This window comes from Pipistrellus hanaki (genome assembly GCF_964339955.1).
Source record: "Pipistrellus hanaki genome assembly, chromosome: 5".
NCBI classification, from domain to species: Eukaryota; Metazoa; Chordata; class Mammalia; order Chiroptera; family Vespertilionidae; genus Pipistrellus; species Pipistrellus hanaki.
In genome coordinates this window covers 101,889,082-101,914,658 of record NC_140507.1, presented here as the reverse complement: position 1 = coordinate 101,914,658, position 25,577 = coordinate 101,889,082, and the positions used below count along the sequence as shown (strand labels likewise).

At 54.9% G+C, this 25,577-nt stretch overlaps 1 protein-coding gene across 1 annotated transcript in view; it reads right to left on the bottom strand.

Moving 5' to 3' along the window:
• MYOZ2 (myozenin 2) overlaps positions 1-25,577 on the bottom strand; it is a 34,284-nt gene that overhangs the window by 5,892 nt on the left and 2,815 nt on the right. The window contains exons 2-5 of the mRNA XM_084883439.1: positions 20,224-20,418; positions 10,896-11,062; positions 7,690-7,819; positions 5,100-5,283 (exon numbers count right to left, since the gene is read on the bottom strand). Of these exons, the coding sequence (XP_084739565.1) occupies positions 5,100-5,283; positions 7,690-7,819; positions 10,896-11,054 (473 nt within the window). The 5' untranslated portion in view covers positions 11,055-11,062; positions 20,224-20,418. The remainder of the gene's footprint in view (positions 1-5,099; positions 5,284-7,689; positions 7,820-10,895; positions 11,063-20,223; positions 20,419-25,577) is intronic.

Here is a 25,577-nt window from a genome sequence, read left to right as displayed (position 1 = left end):
ATTGAGATTATTTTTGCCTATGTGATATTTTTTAAATAAAAATTTATTGAAGTATAAGATACATTAAAAAAAAGTATATAAATCCTAAGGTAAAACTTGATGAATGTTATTTACTTTTTAGTTACTTGTTGCTGGTATATAAAAATGTTATTAATTTTTATGTTGATCTTGTACTCTGTGATCTTACTAAATTTCTAATTCTAACCTGGAGCTCCTTTTGAATTTCATGGGGACATGATCATGTCATTTGGGAATAAGGACAGTTTTATTTTTCCTTTTATACATTTACTAGAGACCTGGTGCACGAAATTCGTGCACTGGGGGAGAGGAGTGTTGTTTCTCAGCCCAGCCTGCACCTCTCCAATCTGGGACCCCTCGGTCCCACTGCTGGTTTAGGCCTAATCCCGCATAGACAGTCGGACATTCCTCTCACAATCTGGGACTGCTGGCTTCTAACCTAACCACTCTGCCCGCCAGCCTGATAGCCCCCTAACCACCTTTCAAGAGTGTTTGCTTTTACTGGATATGGACTTACAGGCTGGCCACTATTTATTTCAGAATTTTAAAGGCGTGATTCCACGAGCTTTAAGATGTTTCCATTGTCTTTGGTTTTTCCGTTGATTTGCAGCCCTGACTTTTGTGTGGTTTCCTGGGTCGCATAGTACTTCTTGAATCTGAGGCCTGATGTGTTTTGTCAAGTTTGAAATTTTCTGGGCCATGAATTCTTCAGCTATTGCTTCTACCTCACTTGCCCTTATCCCCTCCCGAGCCTTTAACCACACCGTATGCTGGCACTTTCATTGCCAAGTGCATTCTGCTCTTTCCCGGCAGTGGGAACCCCTCGTCTCCTCTGCTCCAGTTTGCACACTGTTGACTTCAGTCTGTGAGTCCTTCCCTCTATGTTCAATCTGCCATGAAGCTTATTTGTTTATTTTTTTAAAACATTTCTGTCATTGGAGGTAGCACGAGTACAGAAACCTCATAAACAGGCACAGAAGCTTATTCAGAAGTGAACCACCTTGTCACCAGCACCCATCCTGAGTCCCTACAGGAGCACCGAGGGGCCTGCCAGTCAGCCCTCGCCTGCCCAGGGGTCGGTGGTGTTTTGACTTTCATGTCAATATCAACTTACAAAATATGTTTTAAAACCTTCTTCCTATGGTGCCCTTGTTGGTTTGGCTCACTGGATAAAGCACTGGCCTGTGGACTGAAGTGTCCTGGGTTCAACTCAAATCAAGGGCATATGCCCAGGTTGTGGGCTGGATCCCCAGAGGGGGACATGCAGGAGTCAGCAGATCAATAATTCTCTTTCGTCATTGATGTTTCTATCTCTCTCTTCATCTCCTTTTCTCTCCAAAATCAATACAAATATATTAAAAACAACCAACAAACAAAAAAAACCAACAAAAAAATCCCCCACCTTCTTTCTATGGTAATAACCCAAGGGTGCGTGTTTAAGTACAGTGGATTAGTTTTGCCTGTCTTTCAAAATTCTCTTTCAGATCATTTTTATGCTACAGATGTCCCTCTCATCCTTCTCTGCAATTTATTACTGAAGACACTGGATTGTGTGTCCTACAGACCGAACTGTACTGGTTACATTCACTCTTTTGGTAAAATGTTAGCATTTCTCTGTCCTCTGTATTTCCTGCAGATCTTATATGGATCCAGTGACTTAGCACTTTCAGTTGCTGTACCAATATTTTTGTTTTTGTAGAATTTCCATTTGACACTTTATAAAAACCATTCTCAATCAGCTGGAATTCTTCACTTTTGTCATCTCTTCTCTCAAACATGTTTCTCACAATTGCTTTAAAGTGAGTGTCTGATATTACAATATTTTGTGTTTCTGTCTCTGTTGTTTATTGTTTTTCTCTTCATTTTCAGTCATTTTTGTCATGCCTGGTAATTTTGAACTGACAGGTGAGCTTCTTGAATAAACATTGTAAAGATCATTTGAGTCTGTCGGTGGTGTCATCTTTGTCCATGGCAAGCAGTTTGATTTAAAGGAGGTGACCAGAGAACCCAAGATGGCGGCGTAGGTAAATACCTAAACTGCTGCCTTGCACAACTATTTTAAAACTATAACTAAAAGACAAGACGTCTATCACCCAGAGCCACAGGAGGGCTGGCTGAGTGGAAGTTGTACAAGTTGAAGGAAAGAGAAAAGAGCATTCAGTGCACAAGCACTGAAAAGCTGAGGTATGGAGGAGTGTGTGATCCGGACTGGTGGCAGGTATTGCTTTCTTCAACTCAAAAGGAGACAAGCTCCCGATTTCTCTGAAATCCAGTTTCTAGGGAGACACTCGGGACCCAAACTCCTACGGGGAGAAGCTGGACTGTCTGCCATCAGGTCAGAAAGTGAGTGTGGCTTGCTTGCAGAGCTGCGTGCAAGAATAATTGCTAGCTATGCTGGGGCATGAGACATGGAGATGCAGTCAGAGGCATGGGGACAGTTGGCTGCCAGCTACAGCTGTTTGCTACACCCGAGCCTAGTGACACCCTGAAACCCTGCCCAACACAATCTACAAACCCACCCAAGCTCCAAGCAGTGACTTTTGCATTTGAATGGCCTTCCTCATCACAGCTTAACCTAGCAAACTTGCAACCTGGTTCAGACAGCTCCAAAACCTCCAAATTCCAAGCAAAAAGGAGAAAACTCTGGTTCTTGCTGTAGCTCCAGCAGGGTGGCCTCAGACAGTAGCTGACCTGCACCCCATTGGAGATCCAGAAGCCAGTGTACCTAGTGGTCAGTGTGAGACACCAGATTTCAACTCCTCACATCCATAAATGACATATTTGGGAGGCAGACTCAATGAGCACCAAAGCCCCACTGAAACAAGTCCTGCACCATAAGCGTGTCTCCAGCACAGCAGTTCTTCCATTATAAACACAGCGGATCCCCACAACCAATTGGACTAGAGGACAATTCCTCCCAGTGTACTAACAGCAATCAAGGCTTAACTACACCAAGACTTTGTACTCAGCCCACAAAGGGGTGTATCAAGAGCGTCCACCTTAGGTGATTGGGGAGGCTGAGCTACTGGCCCCTATAGGTTACCTACCACACAAAGCTGCTCCATCAACACAGGAAGCAGCCAAAATGCAGAGACACAGAAACATATCACAAATGAAAGAAAGGGAAGAAAGCAAACTACTGGATAACATAGAGTTCAAAACCACATTTATAGCGTTACTCAAGAATCTTCTAAAAACCGCTGAGAAACTTGATGAGACCTGCAATAACCTTAATGAGAATGCCAAAAATATGGAAAAGGACCAGTCAGAAATTAAGCATACACTGTCTGAAATAAAGAATATACAGAGACTCAACTATAGATCAACATACTCTAAGAATCAAACCAAAGATCTGAAATATGAGGAAACAAAAACACACAACCAGAAAAACAAAAAGAAAAAAGAATTCAAAAATATGAAAATAGAGTAAGGAGCCTCTGGGACAACTTTAAGCATACCAATATCCAAATTTTTGGAGTGCCAGAAGAAGAGAGAGAGCAAAATATTAAAAACCTATTAGAAGAAATAATGACAGAAAACTTTCCCTACCTGATGAAAGAAACAGACTTATAAGTTCAAGAAGCACACAGAACCCCAAACAAGCGGAATCCAAAGACGATCACAGCAAGACACATCATAATTAAAATGCCAAGGGCAGCCGAAACCGGTTTGGCTCAATGGATAGAGCTTCGGCTTGGGGACTGAAGGGTCCTAGGTTCGATTCTGGTCAAAGGCATGTACCTTGGTTGTGGGCATATCCCCAGTAGGGGGTGTGCAAGAGGCAGCTGATCAATGACTCTCTCTTATCGATGTTTCTAACTCTCTATCTCTCTCCCTTTCTCTGTACAAAATCAATAAAATATATTTAAAAAATAAATAAATAAAAAATAAAATAAAACACCAAGGGCAAAAGACAAAGAGAGGATCTTGAAAGCAGCAAGAGAAAAACAGTTAGTTACCCACAAGGGAGTACACATATGACTGTCAGCTGATTTCTCAATAGAAACTATGCAGGCCAGAGGGAGTGGCAAGAAATATTTAAAGTGATGAACAGCAAGAACCTACAACCAAGATTACTCTATCCAGCAAAGCTATCATTTAGAATTGAGGGTCAGATAAAGAGCTTCACAGACAAGGAAAAGCTAAAGGAGTTCATCACCACCAAACCAGGATTACATGAAATGCTGAAGGGTATTCTTAAAGCAGAGGAAGAAGAAGAAAAAAGTAAAGATAAAAATTATGAACAACAAGAAGACATCAAATACATATCTACCAACAAGTGAATCTAAAACTCAAGTGAATAAAAAGTCTGAAGAACAGAATGGACTGGTGAATATAATGGAATCAGGGACAATAGAAAGGGATTGGACTAACAATTCTCAGGGGGAAGGGGGTCTGAGGGGGTGTGGGAAGTGATTGGACAAAAATCTTACACCTATGGATGAGGACAGTGCTGGGGTGGGGTGGGGAATCAGGTGGAGGGGAGCTATGGTGGGGGAAGGGGGGAAGAGGAACACCTATAATAATCTGAACAATAAAGATTTATTTTAAAAAATGAAATAAAAATAAAGGAGGTGACCATTATCCAATCCAGGACTGTGTTAATGGGCACAAGCACTTATTTTCATGAAGGTCCTGGGTTCAACTCAAATCAAGGGCACGGGCCCAGGTTGCAGGCTGGATCCCCAGTAGGGGGCTTGCAGGAGACAGCAGCCAAGCAATGATTCTCATCATTGATGTCTCTCCCTCTCTCTCCCATCTCCCTTTCTCTCCAGAATCAATACAAATATATTAAAACAGCAACAGCAAGCGCCTTCTTTCTATGGTAAGAACCCAAGTGCTGACATAGCCCTCATTCACCTCTACTCCAGCGGGATAGCCGTCAGCGTCCCAGTAGAAGATTGGAGTCCCCGGACCCTCCTCCCAGGCTCCCTAGGCTTTGGGGTTCTCTAGCAGATTTTGCAGACCCTGCAGGGCGCCCAGCCCGCAGCGCCTGCCCACGGCGCCCAGCCTGGCAGCACCCGCCCAGGGCGCCCAGCCCCAGCCCGGCACACCCGCCCGGGCGCAGGCGGCGTGGTCACCTGTTGAAGCTCCGGTAGTCCGGCGGCTCTGCCTGGCCCTCGGGCGTGAGCAGCTTCGGGTACAGCCCCTCGAGGAGCTCCGGGTGGCCGCTGACCGCCTGCTCCCACGGCGACTGGTAGGACCGGGGCACGGCTGTGGTGTTGAACCTCTCCGGAGGGATCTCCTTCAGGGGCCCGGAGTAGCCTTCGGGAGAGCACGGCAGCGGAGTGAGCAGGGAGCCCACCGTGGGGAGCGCCCCCGCCCGCGCCTGTGGGTCATGCAGTCACTGATGAAGAAGGTCCCTCTCCTGGCCTCGGAGTGAGCAGTCTCAGTGGTGGACAGGCTACGCCCACTGCATGGACGTTCTAAGGAAGCCCTGCCTCAGGTGCATTGTCCAGGTGTCTACTCCTTTGGTTTGTAAACCAGCCCTGCCCTTCGCTGGTCCTGGGCTCTGCTCTCACTGTCTGTGAATTGGTTTGAGCACACCCATCAGTGCCGGCTGCGGCCGGGACTCAGGAGGCAGCGTGGAGCCTGTCCCTGGGCCGGCGGTGTTGGGAGTAATGCAGGGCGTGTCCCTTTCGGTGCCGGCAGCTGTTCAGGCTTCACCGTGGGGGCTGTGTCTGCACCCCTGGTGGGCCTGGCCTTCCCGTCCCTGTGGACGTTGTCCCTGACTCTGCGGCTGGCCTCTCCTCCCACCCGCTCCTCTCACAGGGCAGACCACCTCTGGGATGCCATGGAGTCTCACAGCAGCTCGCATAGACCATGCCGCTGGCACACGCGCTGAGTGACCGGCTCCACGTCCTCACGGAGCCCCTCACCCTCCATCCACAAGCCACTGACTGCCGTGTCCTTCCTGCTAGTCTCTCTTCCCTACCAGGCCCTCACCCAGACCTCCACAGGCCCTGACCCGGACCCTCACCCAGACCTCCCGGCTCTGCACCCAGGCCTCCCGGGCCCTGCACCCAGACCTCCCAGCCCCTGACCCGGACCCTCACCCAGGCCTCCCGGGCCCTGCACCCAGGCCTCCCGGGCCCTGCACCCAGGCCTCCCTGGCCTCCCAGGGCCCTGCACACAGACCTCCCGCTGCAGCCCCTGCTTTTGGTCCCCACGCTCTTCCCATCGCTAATACCGCCCAGTGACCTACGACAGGAAAACTTGACCGTGTCACTCACTTCCCAGGACAAAACTCCCAGCCACTCAGCATGGCTCACCTGTCCCCACCCCCCTGGGCAGCCTCGCCTCCTGGCACGGTCCTCACTTCTGTGCTCCAGACCCCAGCTCTGCCTGAAGCTGGCATCTACCCCCACCGCATTCCCCCCCTCCCCTTCCCTGTGCCCCTGGGCCTGCCTGCACCCTCCTCACCTGTCAGGCCCTGCAGAAGCCTGGGTGTGAGGTGACCTCTCTGGCCCCTGGGGACAGACTGGCCATCCTGCCTGTCCTCTGTGTGGGGTTCAGTGCTCCAGTGTCACTGCCCACATCTATTTCCTGTTCCTCCTGCAGCTGATCAGAGGTCAGGCATGTGGAGACCAGACATTTAAAATTTTATACCTTCTTAAATTTCTCAAACCCTCACTACTCCACACAAGTGTGTAATTTCTGTGTGCTTTCCCCGGTGTGTCTTCACCCATGGACACAAGGACCCCATGACTGTAAGTCTGGGACCGGAACTGACACATAGCCACTCGCAACCTCGGTTTCTTAATCTCTAAAGAGCAGGTTGTAGTGAAAATGTCATGGAGTTACTGTGAAATTAAGGAAGACAAACGTACATCATCAGCGTGGAGCCTGTCCCTGGGCCGGCGGTGTTGGGAGTAACGCAGGGCGTGTCCCTTCCAGCGCCGGCAGCTGTTCAGGCTTCACCGTGGGGGCTGTGTCTGCACCCCTGTGGGCCTGGCCTTCCCGTCCCTGTGGACGTTGTCCCTGACTCTGCGGCTGGCCTCTCCTCCCGCCCACTCCTCTCACAGGGCAGACCTCCTCTGTGGACCACTCCACAGGCTGGATAATTTTACACAAAAAGAGCGTTAGTATAACTACAAATGACTTAATTTTTAAGGTAACGGTGGTTGCCAGCAGATACCGCGAGCCATCTGAGACAGGAGGCCGCGTCAGTGCTTTTTGCAGGCTCCTCAGGTCTCCGTCTGACATTGACCTCAGACTTACCCACACACAGATGGGGGGTGAGTCTATAAAAACAGGCCTGCAGTTGTTCGTATGGAAAATACAATCTATAATAATAAAGGGTGATATGCTAATTAGACCAGACGTCTTCCACATGTCCTTCCTGACGAAGCTGGGGCGGAGGGAAGCCAGCTGGGTCCTGGGTGCCTGTGGGCGGCCGGAGGAGGGAGCCCGGGGCCTGGGCGCCTGTGGGCGGCCGGAGGAGGGAGCCCGGGGCCTGGGCGCCGGAGGAAAGCCGGTGCTGGCAGCGGGGGGAAGGAAGGCCTGCTCTTGCACACATTTTCGTGCCTCTAGTAATTAATGAATAAGAACACACCGTAATGAGGCCGGCAGTCTCAATCTGATACCATTTACGAGGAAGGGTCCACGTGACCCGAGCCGCACATCTAAACGCACAGAGACTATTGTTTTATCTGTAAGGCGCTGAGTTACCTGGTGCAATGTTTTCTGGATTCGGGGGGCTCCTCGGGTCCGGGGTGTTGGGAGGAGTGAACGGGGCTTGCTGTGACCCCCCTTCTGACAGGCTTCCGTCCAGCTTCCCATTCTGCATGGCCAGGTTGTGCTGTATTGGTCAAAAGCAAACTCGGCTGAAAACTCAAAAATATCAGACAGGCCAACAGAAAGTGTCCCCTGTGCTGGCCCCTCCCACATTTAGGGTTTAGCTGCAATAGTGCGTCACTGTCTCATGGGGCATCGATAGTGCGCACGGTCATTGGCTGAGCTTGGCACGGCCCTGGGTGAGCTTCGGCTGAAGTCACTCTAGGGTCTGTCTTATGACGACAGTCCACCTCATCGCCGTTTCTGAGCCTCACTGGCCAGGTGTGGTGTCACGGGCTTTGTCTCCGTCATTTCGCTAATAGTCACCACCTCCCTGTGAGGTGAGTGTGATTAGTTCTGAAGACTTTACTATCCTAACCCAGAGCACCCTGGTCAGGCACTGGGCTTAGTCACTGTCACATTGCTACTCTATTTATAGTTGGAATTTAGTTAGATTCTTTCATTTGTCTTGTCTTGAAATTTAATCTGACATTTGAACAATAGTCATGTGTAACACAAAGACATTGTCCTTTAAGTTGAATAAATTTGTAGAAGGAAGAATTTGGGATTTCTAAAAAATAAAATGCTTTTCTTTTAAGTTTTAGGTGAATTTAGTTTATTATTATAACGCAGGATTTATTCTATGGCAATAATAAAACACTTTAAAAATAGCCAATTTGCATTTTAACAGAGAAAATAGAATTGTAATCGGTTATGTCCTCAGAAGTATGGCTAGACCTTCTCTCTATAATAAAGCCTGTTTACTTACATGTGGGAAAGATGTGTGTTTTTAAAAAGGCCCATCTATATAAGAAGAGTATAAAGTCAAATTATCTTTTAAATTTAGAAAGAAAAATTCGGTAATGAGCATATCAAATAAAGACCAATTTTGACTTTTTTTGGTATGACAAAAACAGAAAATATTTTAATGCTCATATTTATTTATAAGGTGATGTAGTAAAGTACTGATTTACATTTTAATACGTATTTACCTTTATAGAAATATGAGGATAAAAGACCATTTTGTCCTAAAATCCAAATGTTTATCATCACGGAAGGCCATAAATTAAGGGTCTCAGGTGAGGTGTTCTATCATGTGTGCCAGATACATAGTAAAAGTCATTTTTTGAGCAAATGAACACATTCTCAGAATCCCGGTGTATTTGGCTTGGTGCTATCTCCGAATTACTGTCAATGGCACACCTTCCCCTTCCCCATACACTGTTTAAGATGCAGGGGCTCACAAAGTCCTCGTTACTGGAGGCACTGCTAGTTTGAACTGTGAGACGTGGCCATTTTGCTGAATGCCCTTTGCAGCGACTTATGGAAGGTAATTGTGATCGCCACGAACCGCCTCCTGCTGTGTTTCCCGGAGGCCCTCTCCTCCGCCCTGTCCCTGTCTGTCTTCCTGTGTGACCGGAGCCAGAGCAGGGAGCCCGGCTGTGTCCCAGCCCCGGGCCTGCGGCTCCTGTGGAGGCTGTGCGTCTCCCGTGTCAGAGGAGGTTTGTGCGGCTCCCTGGGGCAGTGCTGAGCAGCAGAGGAAGCCCAAACTGCACCTACATTTTCTATTTTAAAAATGATAATATTTGAGCAAATAGCATTGAGCACCAGGGAGTATGCTTGTTTACTAGTGTTATTTGTTTTTCATTTTTAAATATACAATAGTTTTATAAATATCTCCCATTTCCTCTTCCCTTTTCCCTCTTCCTCTCAACCCCTACCACACCCTATGTCTTCTCCACTCTATGGCCCGTGTCCATGGCTATGTATATCTCTCTATATAAAAAGCCAGTGGCCATAACAGCCGTAATGACTAACAACTGGTCGCTATAATGTCCACTATTGCCAGTGAACCAGCCTGACCAGGGGGTGTAGCTGGGCGGCTAACCTCCTGTAGCCAATCCCAAGGCCCCAGCCCAAGGCCCTAATCCTGATCACACACACCCCCAATAAGGGGCAGGGCTGGCCAGCCAACCTCCTGTGGCCCCTCCCCGCAGCTGGCCATGCCCCTGTTGGGCTCCCACCACCCTGATCAACCTGAGACCCTCCCTCTGGCCAGCCCCACTCCTGACCCCACCTCAATAGGGTGCAGGGCCACTGGCTAACCTCCTGTAGCCCCTCCCCCTGGCCAGACACGCCCTCTACAGGCCCCCACCCCCTCAATAGGGAGTGGGGCTGTCCAGCCAATCTTCCTGCAGCCCCTCCCTCTGCCTGGCCCCACACTAGACTGGCCCCCCCACCCAATTAAGGGCGGGCTGGCGGGTCAACCACCCAGGGCCCCTCCCCCAGGCCACTGGCCCTGATTGGCACCCCCCACCCCAATGCGGTGGCGTCAGCCAGACCACCACCCACAGCCCTCCCCATGGCCATCCCCATCCCCATGCCAACCAGGGCGTGGGTCCCACTGGCCAATCACCGAGGCCCCTTCCCCCAGCTGGCCTGGCCCTGGTTGACCTATGAGGGCATTCCAGCCAGCCGGCCAACCTCCCGCCATCTCCTCCTCCTGACAGGTCCAGCCCTGATCCGCCCGGATTGGGGCTGTGTGGGAGTTCGTGCACTGGGCCTCTAGTAGGAATTTAAGGTCTGTGATTTATCTCTTCTGGTGTCCCTGCCCCCACATTGAGGTGTGTCAGTCTGTCCCACACCTCTCTGTCCCATGTCTTACTTTACTGGTTACTGGCTGCTAGCTTAGGAAAGCTTTGGTCCAAGGAGCTTGCCCTCGCTGGCGCTGAGGTTAAGAGCACAGCCCTCCCTACCCCACCCGCAGTCAGTGCTGGGGACCTGCGTGTCTGCAGCTCCCGATCCTCCCTGCCCTGCGGGGCGCCCTGTGCCCGGGAGTGCCCCACCCACACCGAGCAGCCTGATAAGACCGCCACCTCCCCCGCCCAGGGCAGGCCCGGCGGGCTCAGTGCCACGTGCACAGGCTCACCGTGTCCCTCTCTGAGCCCCACACTCAGCCCCACAGCTCCCCTGGACCCATGGAGAAAAGGTCTCCCCAGGTCCGAGGGAGGACCACAGAGAACGGATGTTTGGGAACCTGGTGATCCCACGCAGGGGGAGACGGCCCACGTGTGCACAGGCCCACGGCCCAGGCTACGTACCTGCATCTGCGCTCGCGACTCGTACTGGAGGTTCTCGAAGGTGTACTTGTCGGAGCGGCGCTGGCGCATGCGGAAGAGCCGGGCGCCGCGGTTGGCCAGGTGGGTCAGCTCCTCCAGCATGATGTCCCGCGGCACGCTCACCTTCCGGCCCAGGTCCATGCCGCCGCCTGCAGAGCGACACCACACGACTCAGGCGCCCCCCCACTCTGGCCTGTCCCGCCGCCTGCAGGCCGGGCCTGGGTGCTCTCCTCGGCCCGCCGCTACCTGGCTTCCCTCCGTGCCAGCCACCGGCCCTCACGCCCTGTCTCCAAAGGGGGCCTCAGACCCTCCGCACGGACTGGGAGGAGGACTGGGAGCAGTGCTGCAGGCAACGTCTTCCGCGTGGCACGTGGCGTGGGGAAGGGGTGGGTGTGAGCTGTCATGGGAGCGGCAGGGTGCCGACCCCCAACACTCAGTGCCGGCAGCACTGCCCAGAGTCTCCTGATGAGCTCCGTGTTCTCCCCACTGTGCAGGGATCAGCCTGAGCTGTCCCTCCTCCTGGAGTGCCACCCCTTCACCCGTGCCACCCCGTTTCTCTGACTGTCAGACACTATCATTCTGTGCCCAGCCCGGAGGCACCCAGCCCTGAGGCATCCAGCCCCAAGGCCCCAGCCCCAAAGCCCCAGCCACGAGGCCTTCAGAGCTAAAAGGCCCCTCTGGAGAACTCTGTCTGAAAGTGGAAGGTGAGGGAGCACCTCCCAATTCACTGTTAACTAACGCAACCCCGACACCAAACCCAACCAGGAGAACACACAGGAGGCCAGGACCAATGTCCCTCCCCCAGTCACAGTTTTCGAGAGTAGAATGCCACAATGTGTGGACGTGGTTCTACACAAGCCAGTGGGGTTTATGCCATGGAGGCGAGACCCGTTCAATATTCACACACACACACACACACACACACACACACACACGAGGAGCAGTGACGGGCAGGAGTCCTGACCAGCTCAGGGTGGTTCCTGGCTGTGGGGTCCACTCTCATTTAGGAGGCGTTATCGCTGGGGGACCCTGGGGCAAGCCCCAGGGAGCAGCTCTGAATTAGTTCTCATGTTCGCATGGGAAACTATAGTTATCTCAAAATGAAAGTTCAATGAGGAGCCACCCAGCTCAAAAGGACCTCGTTCTACATTGTATACTCCTTTTCGCTGTCCGTGTGCCCTTGATGGTATCTCTCTGCTGGATCTGCTCGGTGGAAACCACACAAGGTCCCTTACTGCACCTCTCTCTCAGGCCGGCCCGCGGTGACCCTGATGGCACTGAAATCGGCCACCGAGGGAGTGCTTATCCCTCAGAAATTAGCCAACTCTGCAAACTGAGGCATCCCCCCCGCCCACCCCCCCCCACCCCCCACAAAAGAACCAGTAGTTAGTTACTAGCACACTCCTAAGCACAGGCATAAGCCAACACATTTTGCATAAACAAACAACCAAAGACATAAAGTGAGTTCTCTGAGGCGAGGCTTTCTTCCCCAGACAACCTGCCAGGGGAGAGCCTACGGTATGGACTCCGCTGCCTGAGGCTCAGCGTGCAGAAGGCTGCCAGCTGGGCACAGGCGTCCCCTTCAGCTGTCCCGGGCCTTGGCTGCACACCCCAGAGGGTCTCAGCCGCCGGGGGAGCTGGATGCCTGGTAAGTGATACAACGCGTCAGGATACACATCCTTGACCCGTGGATTAGAAGGCTGTCTTTGTGGCATTAGGTTACCCAATGAAAATAATATCGCTGGGCGTACTTTCCTACTGATGTCATTGACACTGAGGCAGGACTCTCTGTTTATTCTTCAATCATTTGATGGGACTTCATCTATTATAGTTTACTGTTCTTTCAAGCAGATCAAGGGTTTTCTTTGAATAACTATGCAATTATGAACGGATAGATGTCATCATATAACTTTAGGGTCTTGACCATAATCAAATTAATTTCCACCAAAAAACTCACAATTTTTAATTTACTAGATATATTAAATAATTATTATCAATATTCTTTCTTGTAATGTCTTCAAATGCACAATCTCTTTGTAGTTAAATTAAGATTTAAAGTCTTACATAGAAATTTCATACTGGGGAGCCATGCTGCTCTGGATTCTGGGAGCCAAAAGGAAAATCACATTTTATTGGGAGAATATGAGTCATCATTGGAAATGTGATCAGTTCCTTTTTCAAACCTAACTTCAATGTGTACTCTTCTGAGTAGACACTGGGCTTAAATTCCTCCAAAAGGAAACATTCTGTTTTTTTTTTTCACATTAGTTTCATAGGTTAATATCCTGAAATTAAGTTAACAGTGATTTATGTGTGCCCAAGAATTTTGTGTTTTAAATTTGAAATTGTGATCCTGCCAAAGTGACAGATTTAAGAGAAGTAAGTGAATTCCACTCATACTTTGTGAAGGTACCCACTTACACATAACCTCTTTTTACAGATGTTTCCCATGATGCCTGGCAGCTGCACTTCTGGTGGAGGGGGCACCCCTCTGAGGGGAGCCACCGGAATGCCCAGCTGCAGGGGGGCCTGGGACTCCCTGCGGAGCCTGGCTTAGGCCTTGAGGCTTTCTCTGCCCAGGACAGGACTGCCTGCGGGTGGCCCATGTGGATTGCATATGCCCCTAGGAAAGATACATTGTTGCACAGTATACTGTGTCATATCTACACTAATAAAAGAGAAATATGCAAATTGACTGTACCTCTGCTATGCCCACAGTCTCGCGGACCAGCCAATCAAGAGCAAGCATGCAAATTAACACAACCAAGATGGCTGTGGCCACCGAGCGAGCAGGTGGCTTAGGTTTTCCCAGCAATAAAGGAAGCCAAGCTTCCCTCCCTGGCCTCCACTAAAGGCTACAAAGTTTCAATTATAGAAGAAAATAAATCCCACCCAACAAAAATGGTGGCAGCCACGGAGCTGGAGAGAGCAGGAGGCTTGGGTGGCCCCCAGTGATGAAGGAAGCCAAGCTTCCTGGCTGGCCCTGGCCTCTGCTCAAGGTTATAAAGTTTTAATTATAGAAGATAAATAAATACCAGATACCAGGGTCTCCATTTGGGTCACCCAGGGGAGGGGTGTGGCCGACCCGCCAACGACCACAGGCCCCTCGCCCAGGCTGCCCCATGCCCCAAGGGAACCCACACCCTAATCAAGGACACCCTTCAGGGCAAACCTGCTGGCCCCCACCCATGCACCAGACCTCTATCCTATATAATAAAAGAATAATATACAGATTGACCATCACTCCAACACACAAGATGGCTGCCCCCATATGGTCAAAGATGGCTGCCTCCATGTGGGCACAAGATGGCCACCACAAGATGTCCAGCAGGGGAGGGCTTTTGGGAGGAACCAGGCTTGAAAGGGAGGGCAGTTGTGGATGATCAGGCCAGTAGGGGAAGAGAGTTGTGGGTGTTCAAGCCAGCAGGGGAGGGACCAGGCCTGCAAGGGAGGGCAGTTGGGGGCAATCAAGCCTGCAGGGGAGGCAGTTAGGGGGAACAAGGCCTGCAGGGAAGGGCAGTTAGAGGTGACCAGGCCAGCAGAGGAGGAAAGTTGGGGGACCTACAAAGAAGGTCAGTTAGGGGGGACCCAGGCCTGCAGGGGAGGGCAGTTAGGGGTGACCAGGCCTGCAGGAGAGGGCAGTTAGGGGTAATCAGGCTGGCAGGGGAGCAGTTAGGCATCAATCAGGCTGGCAGGGGAGTGTTTAGGGGGTGATCAGGCTGGCAGGCAGAAGCAGTTAGGGGCAATCAGGAAGGCAGGCAGGAGAGCAGTTGCGAGCCAGCAGTCCTGGAATGTGAGAGGGGTCCCAGATTGGAGAGGGTGCAGGCTGGGCTGAGGGACACACACTCCATGCACAAATTTCATGCACCGGGCCTCTAGTAAAAGATAATAATGTAGCCTGTGATTGTGCATAATGCCTACAACTGATTAAAAGTTTAGTAATAATTTTCTCTACACTAATAAAATTGATGTTGAAACACACGTGGAACTTTTTTGATTTTCCTATTTTATATCTCTTTGCCTTGATTTGAGTTCTAAGACTTTAAAGTTCTGTTAATAAAAATATCCTCTCTTAATGGCTGTGTAAATCTATAAACACTGAGGAAATGAGATTGCCAACGCATTAAATGACACAGATTGTGTTCCACAAACAGGACCGCATAGAGCTGCTGTTAATGGCGTGGGCAACAAAGACACCGGGGAAGGAATCGTGTGGCTTCAATGAAACACTGGCCAGAAACTACACTGCTTTCCAAATAAAACATCTTTCTTGTTTGGGGGGGTGTGGGGGGTGGGTGATGAGAAATTTTAACCCAAAGAAAATGAGCAGACTTGTACACTCAGGCATTAGGCTAAGTGATTTTTCTGCCCCGGACTTTCTGATCTGCTGTCCTTGTTTTAATAATGATGACATGATCAGCTACAGTGTAAGATCTGCTGAGACGGGAAAAGGAAGAGGGTCTTCACAAAATCTTCCATCTGAAATTCAAGCTGTTATGCTCTGTGCGTTTCAGAGAGCCCCGCAGTCTGTGTTAATATTGGTGTGCCTCGGTTATTGGAGGAGAAACTCCAAACACGATGCTTGCTGCTTGCACAAACACAGCTCCGTAACAGCGACAGGAACCAAGAATTTAACGTGTCAGCACGCCCAGCCGCCTCATTGTCGGACGAGGACTCCGATGTGTGTGTGGTCTGGACCCCAGGGCTCCTGGGACACCATTGGACACAGCACCCCATGTGGACCTGGGCCCCCCGCTTGCACAAACTAAGCCCTTCTCCTGGAATCACAGCAGTCTGCCCAGCCCAGTCCTCTCCCTGGTGCTGGGAAAGCGGCTCACAGGTTATGAGGGAGAAAACCAAAACCAAAACCTTTCCAAGAGGAAAGAAACACCAGCAAGCCCTCGCAGAGCCCAGGTGAGGGAACTGGAGGCGGCAGAACAGCCTCAGGGGGGGTCCCCCCGCTTCTGAAGCTCCTAAACTGCTGGCAATGTCTGTGCCTACAATCGGGAACGTGGGCCCCCACCTCCCGTGGCTGTTCTGCTACCTCTGGACACCAGCCAGGGTGTCTGCGCCTCTCCATCCATCCTGCCCCCCGAGTCTCTCTGTCAATGACCTCTGACCCTCTCCTCCCACCCTGTCCTCAGTCTTCGAGGTGCTGACAGGGGAAGGTGGCGGTCACTGCAGAACAGGCCACAGGCCACAGCTAACTCAGGCGCCCACTCTGGAGTCCCTTCGTGGTGCTGTGGGTCTGAGAGCCGCACCTGGATGGTAGCATGGTGGCTCTGGTACTTCTGTGCAGACAGGGACTTTGTACCTCTGCATAACAGGGGCGGCTGCTCCGTGGGCTGTTGATGGTGCTGGTGCTGGTGCTGGTGCTGGTGCTGGTGCTGGTGATGGTGATGGTGATGGTGGTGGTGATGGTGCTGGTGCTGGTGATGGTAGTGATGGTATTGGTGATGGTGCTGGTGCTGGTGCTGGTGATGATGATGGTGCTGGTGCTGGTGATGGTGCTGGTGATGGTGGTGGTGATGGTGATGGCAATGGTGATGATGATGGTGATGGTGATGGTATTGGTGATGGTGGTGGTGATGGTGATGGTGATGGTATTGGTGATGGTGGTGGTGTTGGTGGTGGTGATGGTGATGGCGATGGTGCTGGCAATGGTGATGGTGATGATGATGGTGCTGGTGCTGGTGATGGTGCTGGTGATGGTGGTGGTGATGGTGATGGCAATGGTGATGATGATGGTGATGGTGATGGTATTGGTGATGGTGGTGGTGATGGTGATGGTGATGGTGATGGTATTGGTGATGGTGGTGGTGTTGGTGGTGGTGATGGTGATGGCGATGGTGCTGGCAATGGTGATGGTGATGGTGATGGTGCTGGTGATGGTGGTGGTGCTGGTGCTGGTGCTGGTGATGAGTACAACAGCGGTACCTGGGCCGTGGCCTGCTGGTCAGCTGTCCGCTGGCGTGCCATGTCTTCGTCCGGATGTGGTTTGACACCAAGCACCCCGGGCCCAGGGAGACGACTGGGGTGGGTTAGCAGCAGCACTGCCTCGGTCTGTGGTTCCTCCTGGGGGGTCCATGTGGAGAGCCTCCGCAGTGGTTCTCTGCGGTTATTTCTTCCTCAGGAGGGTGAAGGCTCGGATGTAAAACTCTTGTTTTTTTAGCTTCATCTTTCCCAAGGCTTCATCTCGAAGGCACACCTGCTGGGTCTCCCCCAACAGGAACAGGCCGAACCCCACCCCCCTCCTGCTAAGAAGGGGCTCACTGAGCGGCCAGGACCGCCTCCCATTTTCCCGCGGGCTCCGTGTTTGTTGAAAGGGGAATGAAAACACACGTGACGGTCATATGTGACTGTCATGCTACAAAGAGCCGGAGGCACAGGGAGGGGGCTCCGAGGGCGTTCCCTTTCTGCTTTTAAGAAGTCAGCCGGTCCGAGTGACTGGGTCAGCCTGGTAATCAGTGGGAAGCAGTCTCATGCTTGGTCTGAAGTCACAGCTCCGGCTGCTGTGCGGTGTCGGAAGGTCTGGAGGATCGCGCCCAGAACGGGTCTCTGCCATCCGGGCCTCCAGCCGCTTCCTCAAACAGTGACCCCCCGGACCTCCAGGTCCCGGAGGCCAAGCTGCAAGCAGACAGCATCCCCAGGAGACACTGGGGGAGCCACAGGGGTGGCTGAAGCCGCTCCTACACACAGAGCTGCTCTGTGTGTGGGACTCAGGGCCACGTGGCCAACCCTGCCAGCTGGCACCCGGGAGCCTGGACTAGGGCTGAGCCTGTGACCCGCTACGGGGTGGACTCCCCGTGACCCCAAGGGGGGCTTTGGGGACCCGCATCGCCTGGGCTGAGGCAGCAGTGTTGGGGTTTCCCCCTGAGACAGAATTGTACTTTTTAAATCTTTGATAAACACCAACGTTACGCTATAAAGACAAGCTATTCTTATCCTTGTAGGTGTGTGTCTGGACTGGCAGAGCAGGGCCCACGTAAGATGTAAACTGGGATTCAGGAAATGGGTCTGACACGCGATCATGAGGATTTTGAGGAATGAGAAAATAGTCACGCCGCTCAGGTCTAGTGTTAAGGGAAGCAACTTTGTCTCACACTCAGTGGCCACCTGATTTTGCCGCGTTGTCAGGAGAACGGTGAGAAGCGTGTCGGCAGATGCCCTGAGGCAGGAGGTACACGGAGGAAGCCTGCACGTGGACCTGGGCACTCTGGGTCGGTGTCAGTCCTGGAAACCGAGTCCGGATCCTCCTCACGTTCTCCCGAGCCGTTCGACGCCGTGGACCACGGGCACGGAGCCGGTCCCTGTGCCGACTCATCTCCTGGGAACCAGGAAAGGATCGGCCAGGCACCCGCTCCCGCCTGCGCTGTCGGAGGATCGGACCCGGCTCCCCGTCCCGTCCCTCCCTCAGGGAAGGCCAGGGGCCATGCCGCTCACTGCCCGCCCCAGACCTCAGGCCTGGCCGCAGGGCTGTTCGGGGGAAGGCGAGGCTCCTCCCGGCGGAGACTCCAGCAGAGCCTCCGGCAGAGCCCCAGTCTGCCGGAACCTCAGCTCAGCCCCGAAGGCCCCGGCGCGCTGCTTTGTCTCCGTGACCGCCATGCCACCCTTCGCCCCGCAAAGCCGCTTCTTTACAACAATCAGCGTGGGGGAGGAGCCCCTGGGTCAGGAGGGAGCGTCGGCCCTCGCCCCTCACTTTGGAGAATGGTTTGCATCGTGGCCCTGAGATGACGAGAGCTTCGTCTTTCCCCAGGAATCACGAATAAAAGATTCCCAGCCAAAGTCCTCGCTGAGTATCACTCAGGATGTGACGGCCTCAGGGGGAGGAGTGACGGTGATTATGGATCCCACTTCCCATCTGTCTTCTGTTGTTGGCAAGGAAGGGACGGCAGGGCCTGTTGGAGTGATTTGTGGGCAGAAGGGCGGGTACGTCGAGCTCTGCCGGGGGTGGACCTGAGACCACGGGAGGCCTGCCCAGAGGAGGAAGAGCCGAGCTGGTCGCTGCTCACGGCAGACCCCACAGAACGCACATCAGCTGTCGGTGCCGCATTCCTGCCGGGCAGCCGCTCCTCTGAAAATAGCTTCCAGATGAGGGTGACTACAAAGGCTCAGCACCGGCGGCTCCCGCCCGCTGCCCGGAACGCAAGAGCCACGGCGGCCACAGGCTCCTACCACGCCGGGGGCCCCTTAGTGCTGAGCCACGTCCAGGCCACAGGGGGCGTGGGGCACCGTGTCCCTCACTGCGTCCCCTCCACACGGGCTCAGGGCACCGTGTCCCTCACTGCGTCCCCTCCACACGGGCTCAGGGCACCGTGTCCCTCACTCTGTCCCCTCCACACGGGCTCAGGGCACCGTGTCCCTCACTCCGTCCCCTCCACACGGGCGTGGGGCACCGTGTCCCTCACTCTGTCCCCTCCACACGGGCGTGGGGCACCGTGTCCCTCACTCTGTCCCCTCCACACGGGCTCAGGGCACCGTGTCCCTCACTGTGTCCCTCCACACGGGCTCAGGGCACCGTGTCCCTCACTCTGTCCCCTCCACACGGGGTGTGGGCACCGTGTCCCTCACTGTCCCCTCCACACGGGCTCAGGGCACCGTGTCCCTCACTGTGTCCCCTCCACACGGGCGTGGGCACCGTGTCCCTCACTGCGTCCCCTCCACACGGGCGTGGGCACCGTGTCCGTGGACCTCCTGCATGATGGCCGAGGCCTGCTGCCTCCTCTGCCTCCTCTGCCTCCCCGTGGCACTGTGGAAACAGACGTGCTGAGGCGGCGGAGGTGCTGCGGGGAGGTGGGGGGCATTGGTGCCGTCCTGTCAGAGCCTTTGTTCCCCTGGAGGCATCCGCCTCCCCCGCCCGCCGGGCCAGAGCCTGTCGCCTGGCGCAGCCGCAGTGAGAGAGGGGGCGCGGGCTCGGTGGGTCTTGTCTCCGCACAAGGACCCCAGGCAGCGGGGACTGAGAGAGCTGCCCTCCCAGCTCTCCCGCTCAGGCTCACTGTCCCTGCGCCCTCCTGGCCCCCGCGTCCCTCTGCCCCCCCCCCCCCCCGCATCCCTCTGCCCAACCCCCCCCCCCCCCCCCCCCCGGCATCCCTCTGGACTCCCTGAGTCCCTCCGGCCCCCTCCCAGCATCCAGCCCCGGCCACAGGCTCACAGTGAGGCCGGGACGCAGACCAGGCCGGCATGCTGTGTGGGGGCGATTGTTTAAAATTGGCATCGACAGCTGTCCCTTAGGGCAAGAATGCTCAATGTGAGCCGCAGCCCCGAGCCCGTGACCGCGCAGGGAGTGCTCGCTCAGGAAGCCTGCACTCACCTTGCCCTCGCCCGTGCTTCCCAGCAGGATGGCCCGGTGGCGGAAGGCCGCGGCGGGTGGGTGCTCCTGGGCCGAGTCTACCCCTGAGCCGCTGATGGCATGGTCCTCGCCCGCTCCTCCGGGGACGGCGCCTCCCGCAGCCTGCGTCCGCTGACGTCAGGGCTATATTTAGCTCGGACACTCAGCCGCAGCCTCCTGGCGGGATGGAGCGGAGATTAGGGTTCTGCATTGCGATCTGGGGGTGAGGCGTGCAGGGAGGGGCAGCAGGGTTCTGGCCGCCTTCTGCGGAGGAGACAGCGGCCCAGGGATGGGGCGGCTTAGGAGGAAGGGCTCGTGCTGCGTCCTGGCTGCGATGGCGAGGCGGGCACGGATTAGAGCGGATGGCAGGGTGTCACCCTGAGAGGGAGGTGTGGGCACTCACAGCCGTGGAGCTCAGGAAGAGGGCTAGCGCCAGGCCCGTGTGGCTCAGCGGTTGAGCGTTGACCTATGAACCAGGAGGTCACTGTTCAATCCCAATCAGAGCACGTGCCAGGTTGTGGGCTCCATCCCCAGTAGGGAGCGTGCAGGAGGCAGCAGACCCATGATTCTCTCTCATCACTGATGTTTCTACCTCTTATCTGTTTCCCTTACTCTCTGAGATCAATAAAAATCTATTTAAAAAAGGAAGAAGGTAAGTGACACACTGGACAGGAGACCACCCGTGGCTGGGCCGGGAGGCCACCCCTGCTGGGCCGGGAGGATGGGGAATGTCCGTCTGGGGACACAGGAGCCTTCTGACATGGATGTTGGATGCCGAGCTGCAGGCAGCTCTGAGCGGAAGCTGAGCCTCCTGACTGGGTAACGCTGTTGGAAGAGACCCTCTGAGCGCTGGGAGTCAGGATTCTGGGGCGGGTGGGGGGGTGGCCAGGAAAGGGAGTGTGGGATCTGGCTGGGACACAGCAGAAGCCCATTCCTGGATTCCTGCTTTTGTCTCCCCCTCCCACCCCCCACTGGCTGCAGCTCCCCGCTCCGCCTAGGGCTCTCTGCACCAGGACTCGGACCTGCTCCCGAGACCTCTCTGTGTCCCCTGTCCAGAGGCCACAGGCGCCCTCGGTCTCTGCCTCTTGGTTCTCTGTACGTCTGTCTACCTTGTCGGCTTTGGCACAACGGTTTCTCACCAGAATCTAATCAATACCTTCAGTGCGGACATTCCCTGAGACGTGACTGCACTAGGCCGGCTCTAACCGCCCAGCTGCCCCTGTCCTCTCAGTGCTCTGACCGCCCGTGCCAATCCTCTACAAAGTAGCTTCACTCCCAATGGCCGCTTAGCGGATCTGCGTCCGACGGGAGGGACAGAGACCCCCACAGGAAGTGCACAGGAGCAATGTTTGCCCACACTAGCTCCGTCCAGAGGGAAGCCATCCAGGGCTGGGGATGGCCGTGACCTTCCGACTGGCTCCTCTGCCCCTGAAACGCGACCCCTCGGCCTCCACAGGCTCCGGCTCTGGGGCAGGAGTTCTCACTTCAGTCCGCAGGGCAGGTCCGGAGCCGGGCACAGCGCCTCCCTCAGAGCGCGGCCGTGGCCCCCTTCCCCTGCCACTCGAAGCTTCTCTCGAGTGAGGTAGGTAACGCCGACCTCCTTCTGCGCGGCCGTGTGGCCAGCTAACACTCAGAGCTTAACTTGCCGGCAAGGCAGATAGGTGGTGAGTGGGAGGAACGGCTTCGTTTTTGCCACAAGAGCATATCCTCCGTCACCATCTACCTGCCCGGTACCTGCTGGCCTCCGCCGGGGCCTGGGCGCCGTCTGTGTGGTCAGCAGCCAGGGCTGCGCGTGGCCCGGGGCACTCGGTGTCCGCTGGATAAACGCGTGGCCAGAGGTGAACGTGGAATGCACTGCAGGCCTGGCAGGTGATGGGAAGTCTCTTCCTGTTACATTGAGCCTCAGGGGCATCGGGTCCTGATAAGTGAGCAGTCACTCGACGATAAGAAGACGTGGCCGCTGGTGAGAGAAGTGGTCTTACATGCGGCTGAAACAGGCGGCAGGTTTGGTGTCTGAGCCTGAGGGGCTCGGGTGAGCTAAGCAACTGCAATGGCTTCTGAGCAAATGTCTGTGTGGAAGGTGCTCTCAGGTTCCGACGAGAAACTGATCACAGGCCCCTCTGCGGGCCTTCCGTGGTCTTCCCGGGCTGAGTTAGCGTGGCTGCAGCTGCCATTGGGTCTCTCAGGCCTCAGTTTTCCCATCTGTGAAACGGAGATGCCGTTTCTACCACGTGGTGCCATGGACACTAGGCAGGTCTCCTTTTAGAGGTGCCTGGTCTTAGCGAAAGGTTCACACTGTTATTCAATCCTGCTGCTTATGATGCTCTCCCTGCAGCGGGAGGGTGTGGGACCTTCGCACAATCACCCTCATTCTTCCGTGAACAATAAAAATACACTCAGAAACCAGCCCACAGCGTTCCTGCGTGGCCACCTGCATGTTTCCAGCTCTGGGCTGTTTTCAGTTCCACAGGTTAAAATGCTCACGTTGATTTTGGTTTCCAAATTGAAAAGGACATATTTTAAGTGTTTTTAAAAATATATCAACTTACTCGGTTTTGTTTATTTTTTCTGTTATACCTAACATTGTTTTGCCTTATTTTGGGGGGCTCATTTATACCTAATAGCTTCCTGGTTTCTGAGCTATTGGTTCTGGAAAGAGAGAGACAATGGCTGCCTGTAGTTTGAGTTTGAGACCGTCTATGCTGTTCACGGGCTTAGGCCCCAGAGGACACGTCTTAGCCAGAGCTCGGATGGGTGCTCACCAACACCATCCTGAAAGCCAGTGCACTTCCATTTTATTTTACACTTTTATTGATTTCAGAGAGAAGGGAGAGGGAGAGAGAGACACACATCAACGATGAGAATCATGGATCGGCTGCCTCCTTCTCACCCCACACAGGGGATGGAGCCTGTGACCCGGGCATGAGCTCTGACCGGGAATCGAACTGTGACCTCCTGGTTCTTAGGTCGACACTCAACCACTGAGCCACACCGGCTGGGCTGCCCTCCCAGTCAATGCACTTCCATTTCATCTTCTCAGAGAGCTGGTTCCAGTCAGATTCCTCAAGGTCAAGAGCCTTCAAATGGGTCATGCTGCCTAACCAATGTCACCCCAATTCACTTCACCTAAGAAATGGTCCTATTGCCATCCTGCTCTGTCCGCAGCCCCCACCCTCTGATCCCCAGACCCAGGAGTCCCCTCACACACACTGCCCAGGGGAGGACCTCCCTTCCTCCGGGCCCAGTCCTGCCCTGTCCTGCCCACCGAACCGTCCCGTCCCCGAAGCTCCCCACCCCACCTCACACAGAGGAGCAGCCACGGTTCCCTTGGCATCACACAGAGGAGCAGCCGCGGGTCCCTGGGCCCCGGGTAAGTTCCATCAGTCGGGGCTGAAGACACAGCCGGGTCTTTCCTCCCGGGCAGTCTAGCGGGTTCTGTGGTGGGAGCTGGGCCTCAGAGGCCAGTGGGGAGATGTCAGTCAGAGCCTGTCAGTCTCCCCACCCCCACCACGCTGCCCCCTGCTGGGCTGCCGGGCTCCCTGCACCCCTGCACCATGTGCTAAAGAGGAGGTCCTTCAGTAAGGAACTTGGCTGCCAGCAGACCCCTGCCAGGATGCCAGCGAGGGCAGCGTGCGCCCAGGCTGTGTGCCGCCCCGCCAGGGTACGTGGCTCCGATCCCGTGGCTTTCTCCGTCCGGGTTCAGTCTGTGTTTGGTGGCTGTGACAGGCAGAGGCCAGGGCCGGGGCCGGGCCAGGGTGTGGGGTCGGAGTGTCCGGGAGGTGGGCAGGCAGCCGTGAGCGCGATGGAGGCTCAGCCTGGCCCCTGCACACATCACCCAGACAGGCCGCTGCTGGGCCTAATCTGAGAGGCCACACGGGTGCTGACCGGGCGGAAGGGGGACAGCTCAGGTCCCCGAGGCGTCCGTGGCGGCATGGGCGTGGCTCACAAACGCCCTCCGTTCTCCTGGATGGCCGGACGGCCACCACGTCACCATGTTGCCCATCTCCCCCGCGGCTAACCCCTGAGCTCCCTGGTGCCCATCCGGAGGCCGATGGGCGTCAGCAGGGCTGGGAGATTGTGCCACTGGCCCAGGTGGCACAGGGTGAGGCAGAGGGGTGTGTGTGCTGGGCGGGCAGAGCCGCTAGAGGGCAGACAGGCGAGGAGGAGCAGGGCAGGCTGCGGCGGCGGGCGGCCTGGCCTGGGCTGCAGGGACGCTGGGCTGAGAGGCACCCCGCTCCTTGTCCTTAGAGGCTCCAGGGGAATGCACCAGGCTCTGCGGACCGAGGCCTGCATGTGCGCACGCTGTCCTGTGGAGCAGCCCCCGGAGCTCTGTGTGGCCGTGTGGACAGCTCATGACTACCATGCAGCGGCCGTGGCTGGTCCGGAGTCTTGCCGGTCCTTCTCCCCGACGCCCTGCGGCTCCGCATCTGGCACCGTTTGCTTTGGCCAAGGTGGTGCCTTTACTTAGACTTCCATGCCCTCCCCAGGCCTGTTTTTCTGGTTTGAGAACGCCTGGCGGCCACACCGGGGCCTTCCTCCCTGCAGCTGTGCAAACACCCGGCTGCTGCCCCCTGAGCCGAGCCCGCAGGTGGAAACACACAAACACGCCCGCCTGCGGTGCAGCCCCTTCCTTCCCTGGACAGCACCCCTCAGACCGCCCCGGGCCAGGAATAAGGCCGGGCCCACACCACCAGAATAGCCCGTCTTTAGGTGAGCCCACGTTTCACGCCTCTTTCTCTGCAAATGTGTTCCTCCCGCCAGGCATTTCCTCCCAGACTCCCAGTTACGCCTCCAGGTGGGCTGCGGGGGAGGGAGCCGGGCCAGCTGGTCCCGGACAGGAGCTGACGTCAGGGTCGGGAACCTGGGAGGAAACCACGCTTCCTCTGCAGGAATATGAAGGAACGAGCTGCCAAGGAAAACCCGCAAATCATTTCCCTTTCCTCGCCCGACTCCAGCCTTTACCCAGAGCGCTCTCCCATTTCCCTCCACGGGTGCGCCAGCCTGTGCTTTTCCTCTGGGCGCGGGGGCCTGGCCTCGGGCGGGGTCCTCCCTGCGAAACAGCCCTCTTCCACGGGACCGTCCTCTGAGCGGGGCAGCCCTGACGCTCGCAAATGACTCCTTGTCATAGCGGATATTTAACGCGTGTTTGTGGAATCGCTGTTCCCGTAGGTTCTGTCTGCCTCTGTTTGTCTGTTTGTTTGTTTGTTTGTTTTTCCCATCATCATGTATGCCCTCTATGCCCTCTCCCGCCTCCGCCATCTCCTCTGCGATCACCATGCTGCTGTCCTTGCCCATGAGTTCTCTCCCTTATTTCTTTGCTCCAGCCCTCCCCCACC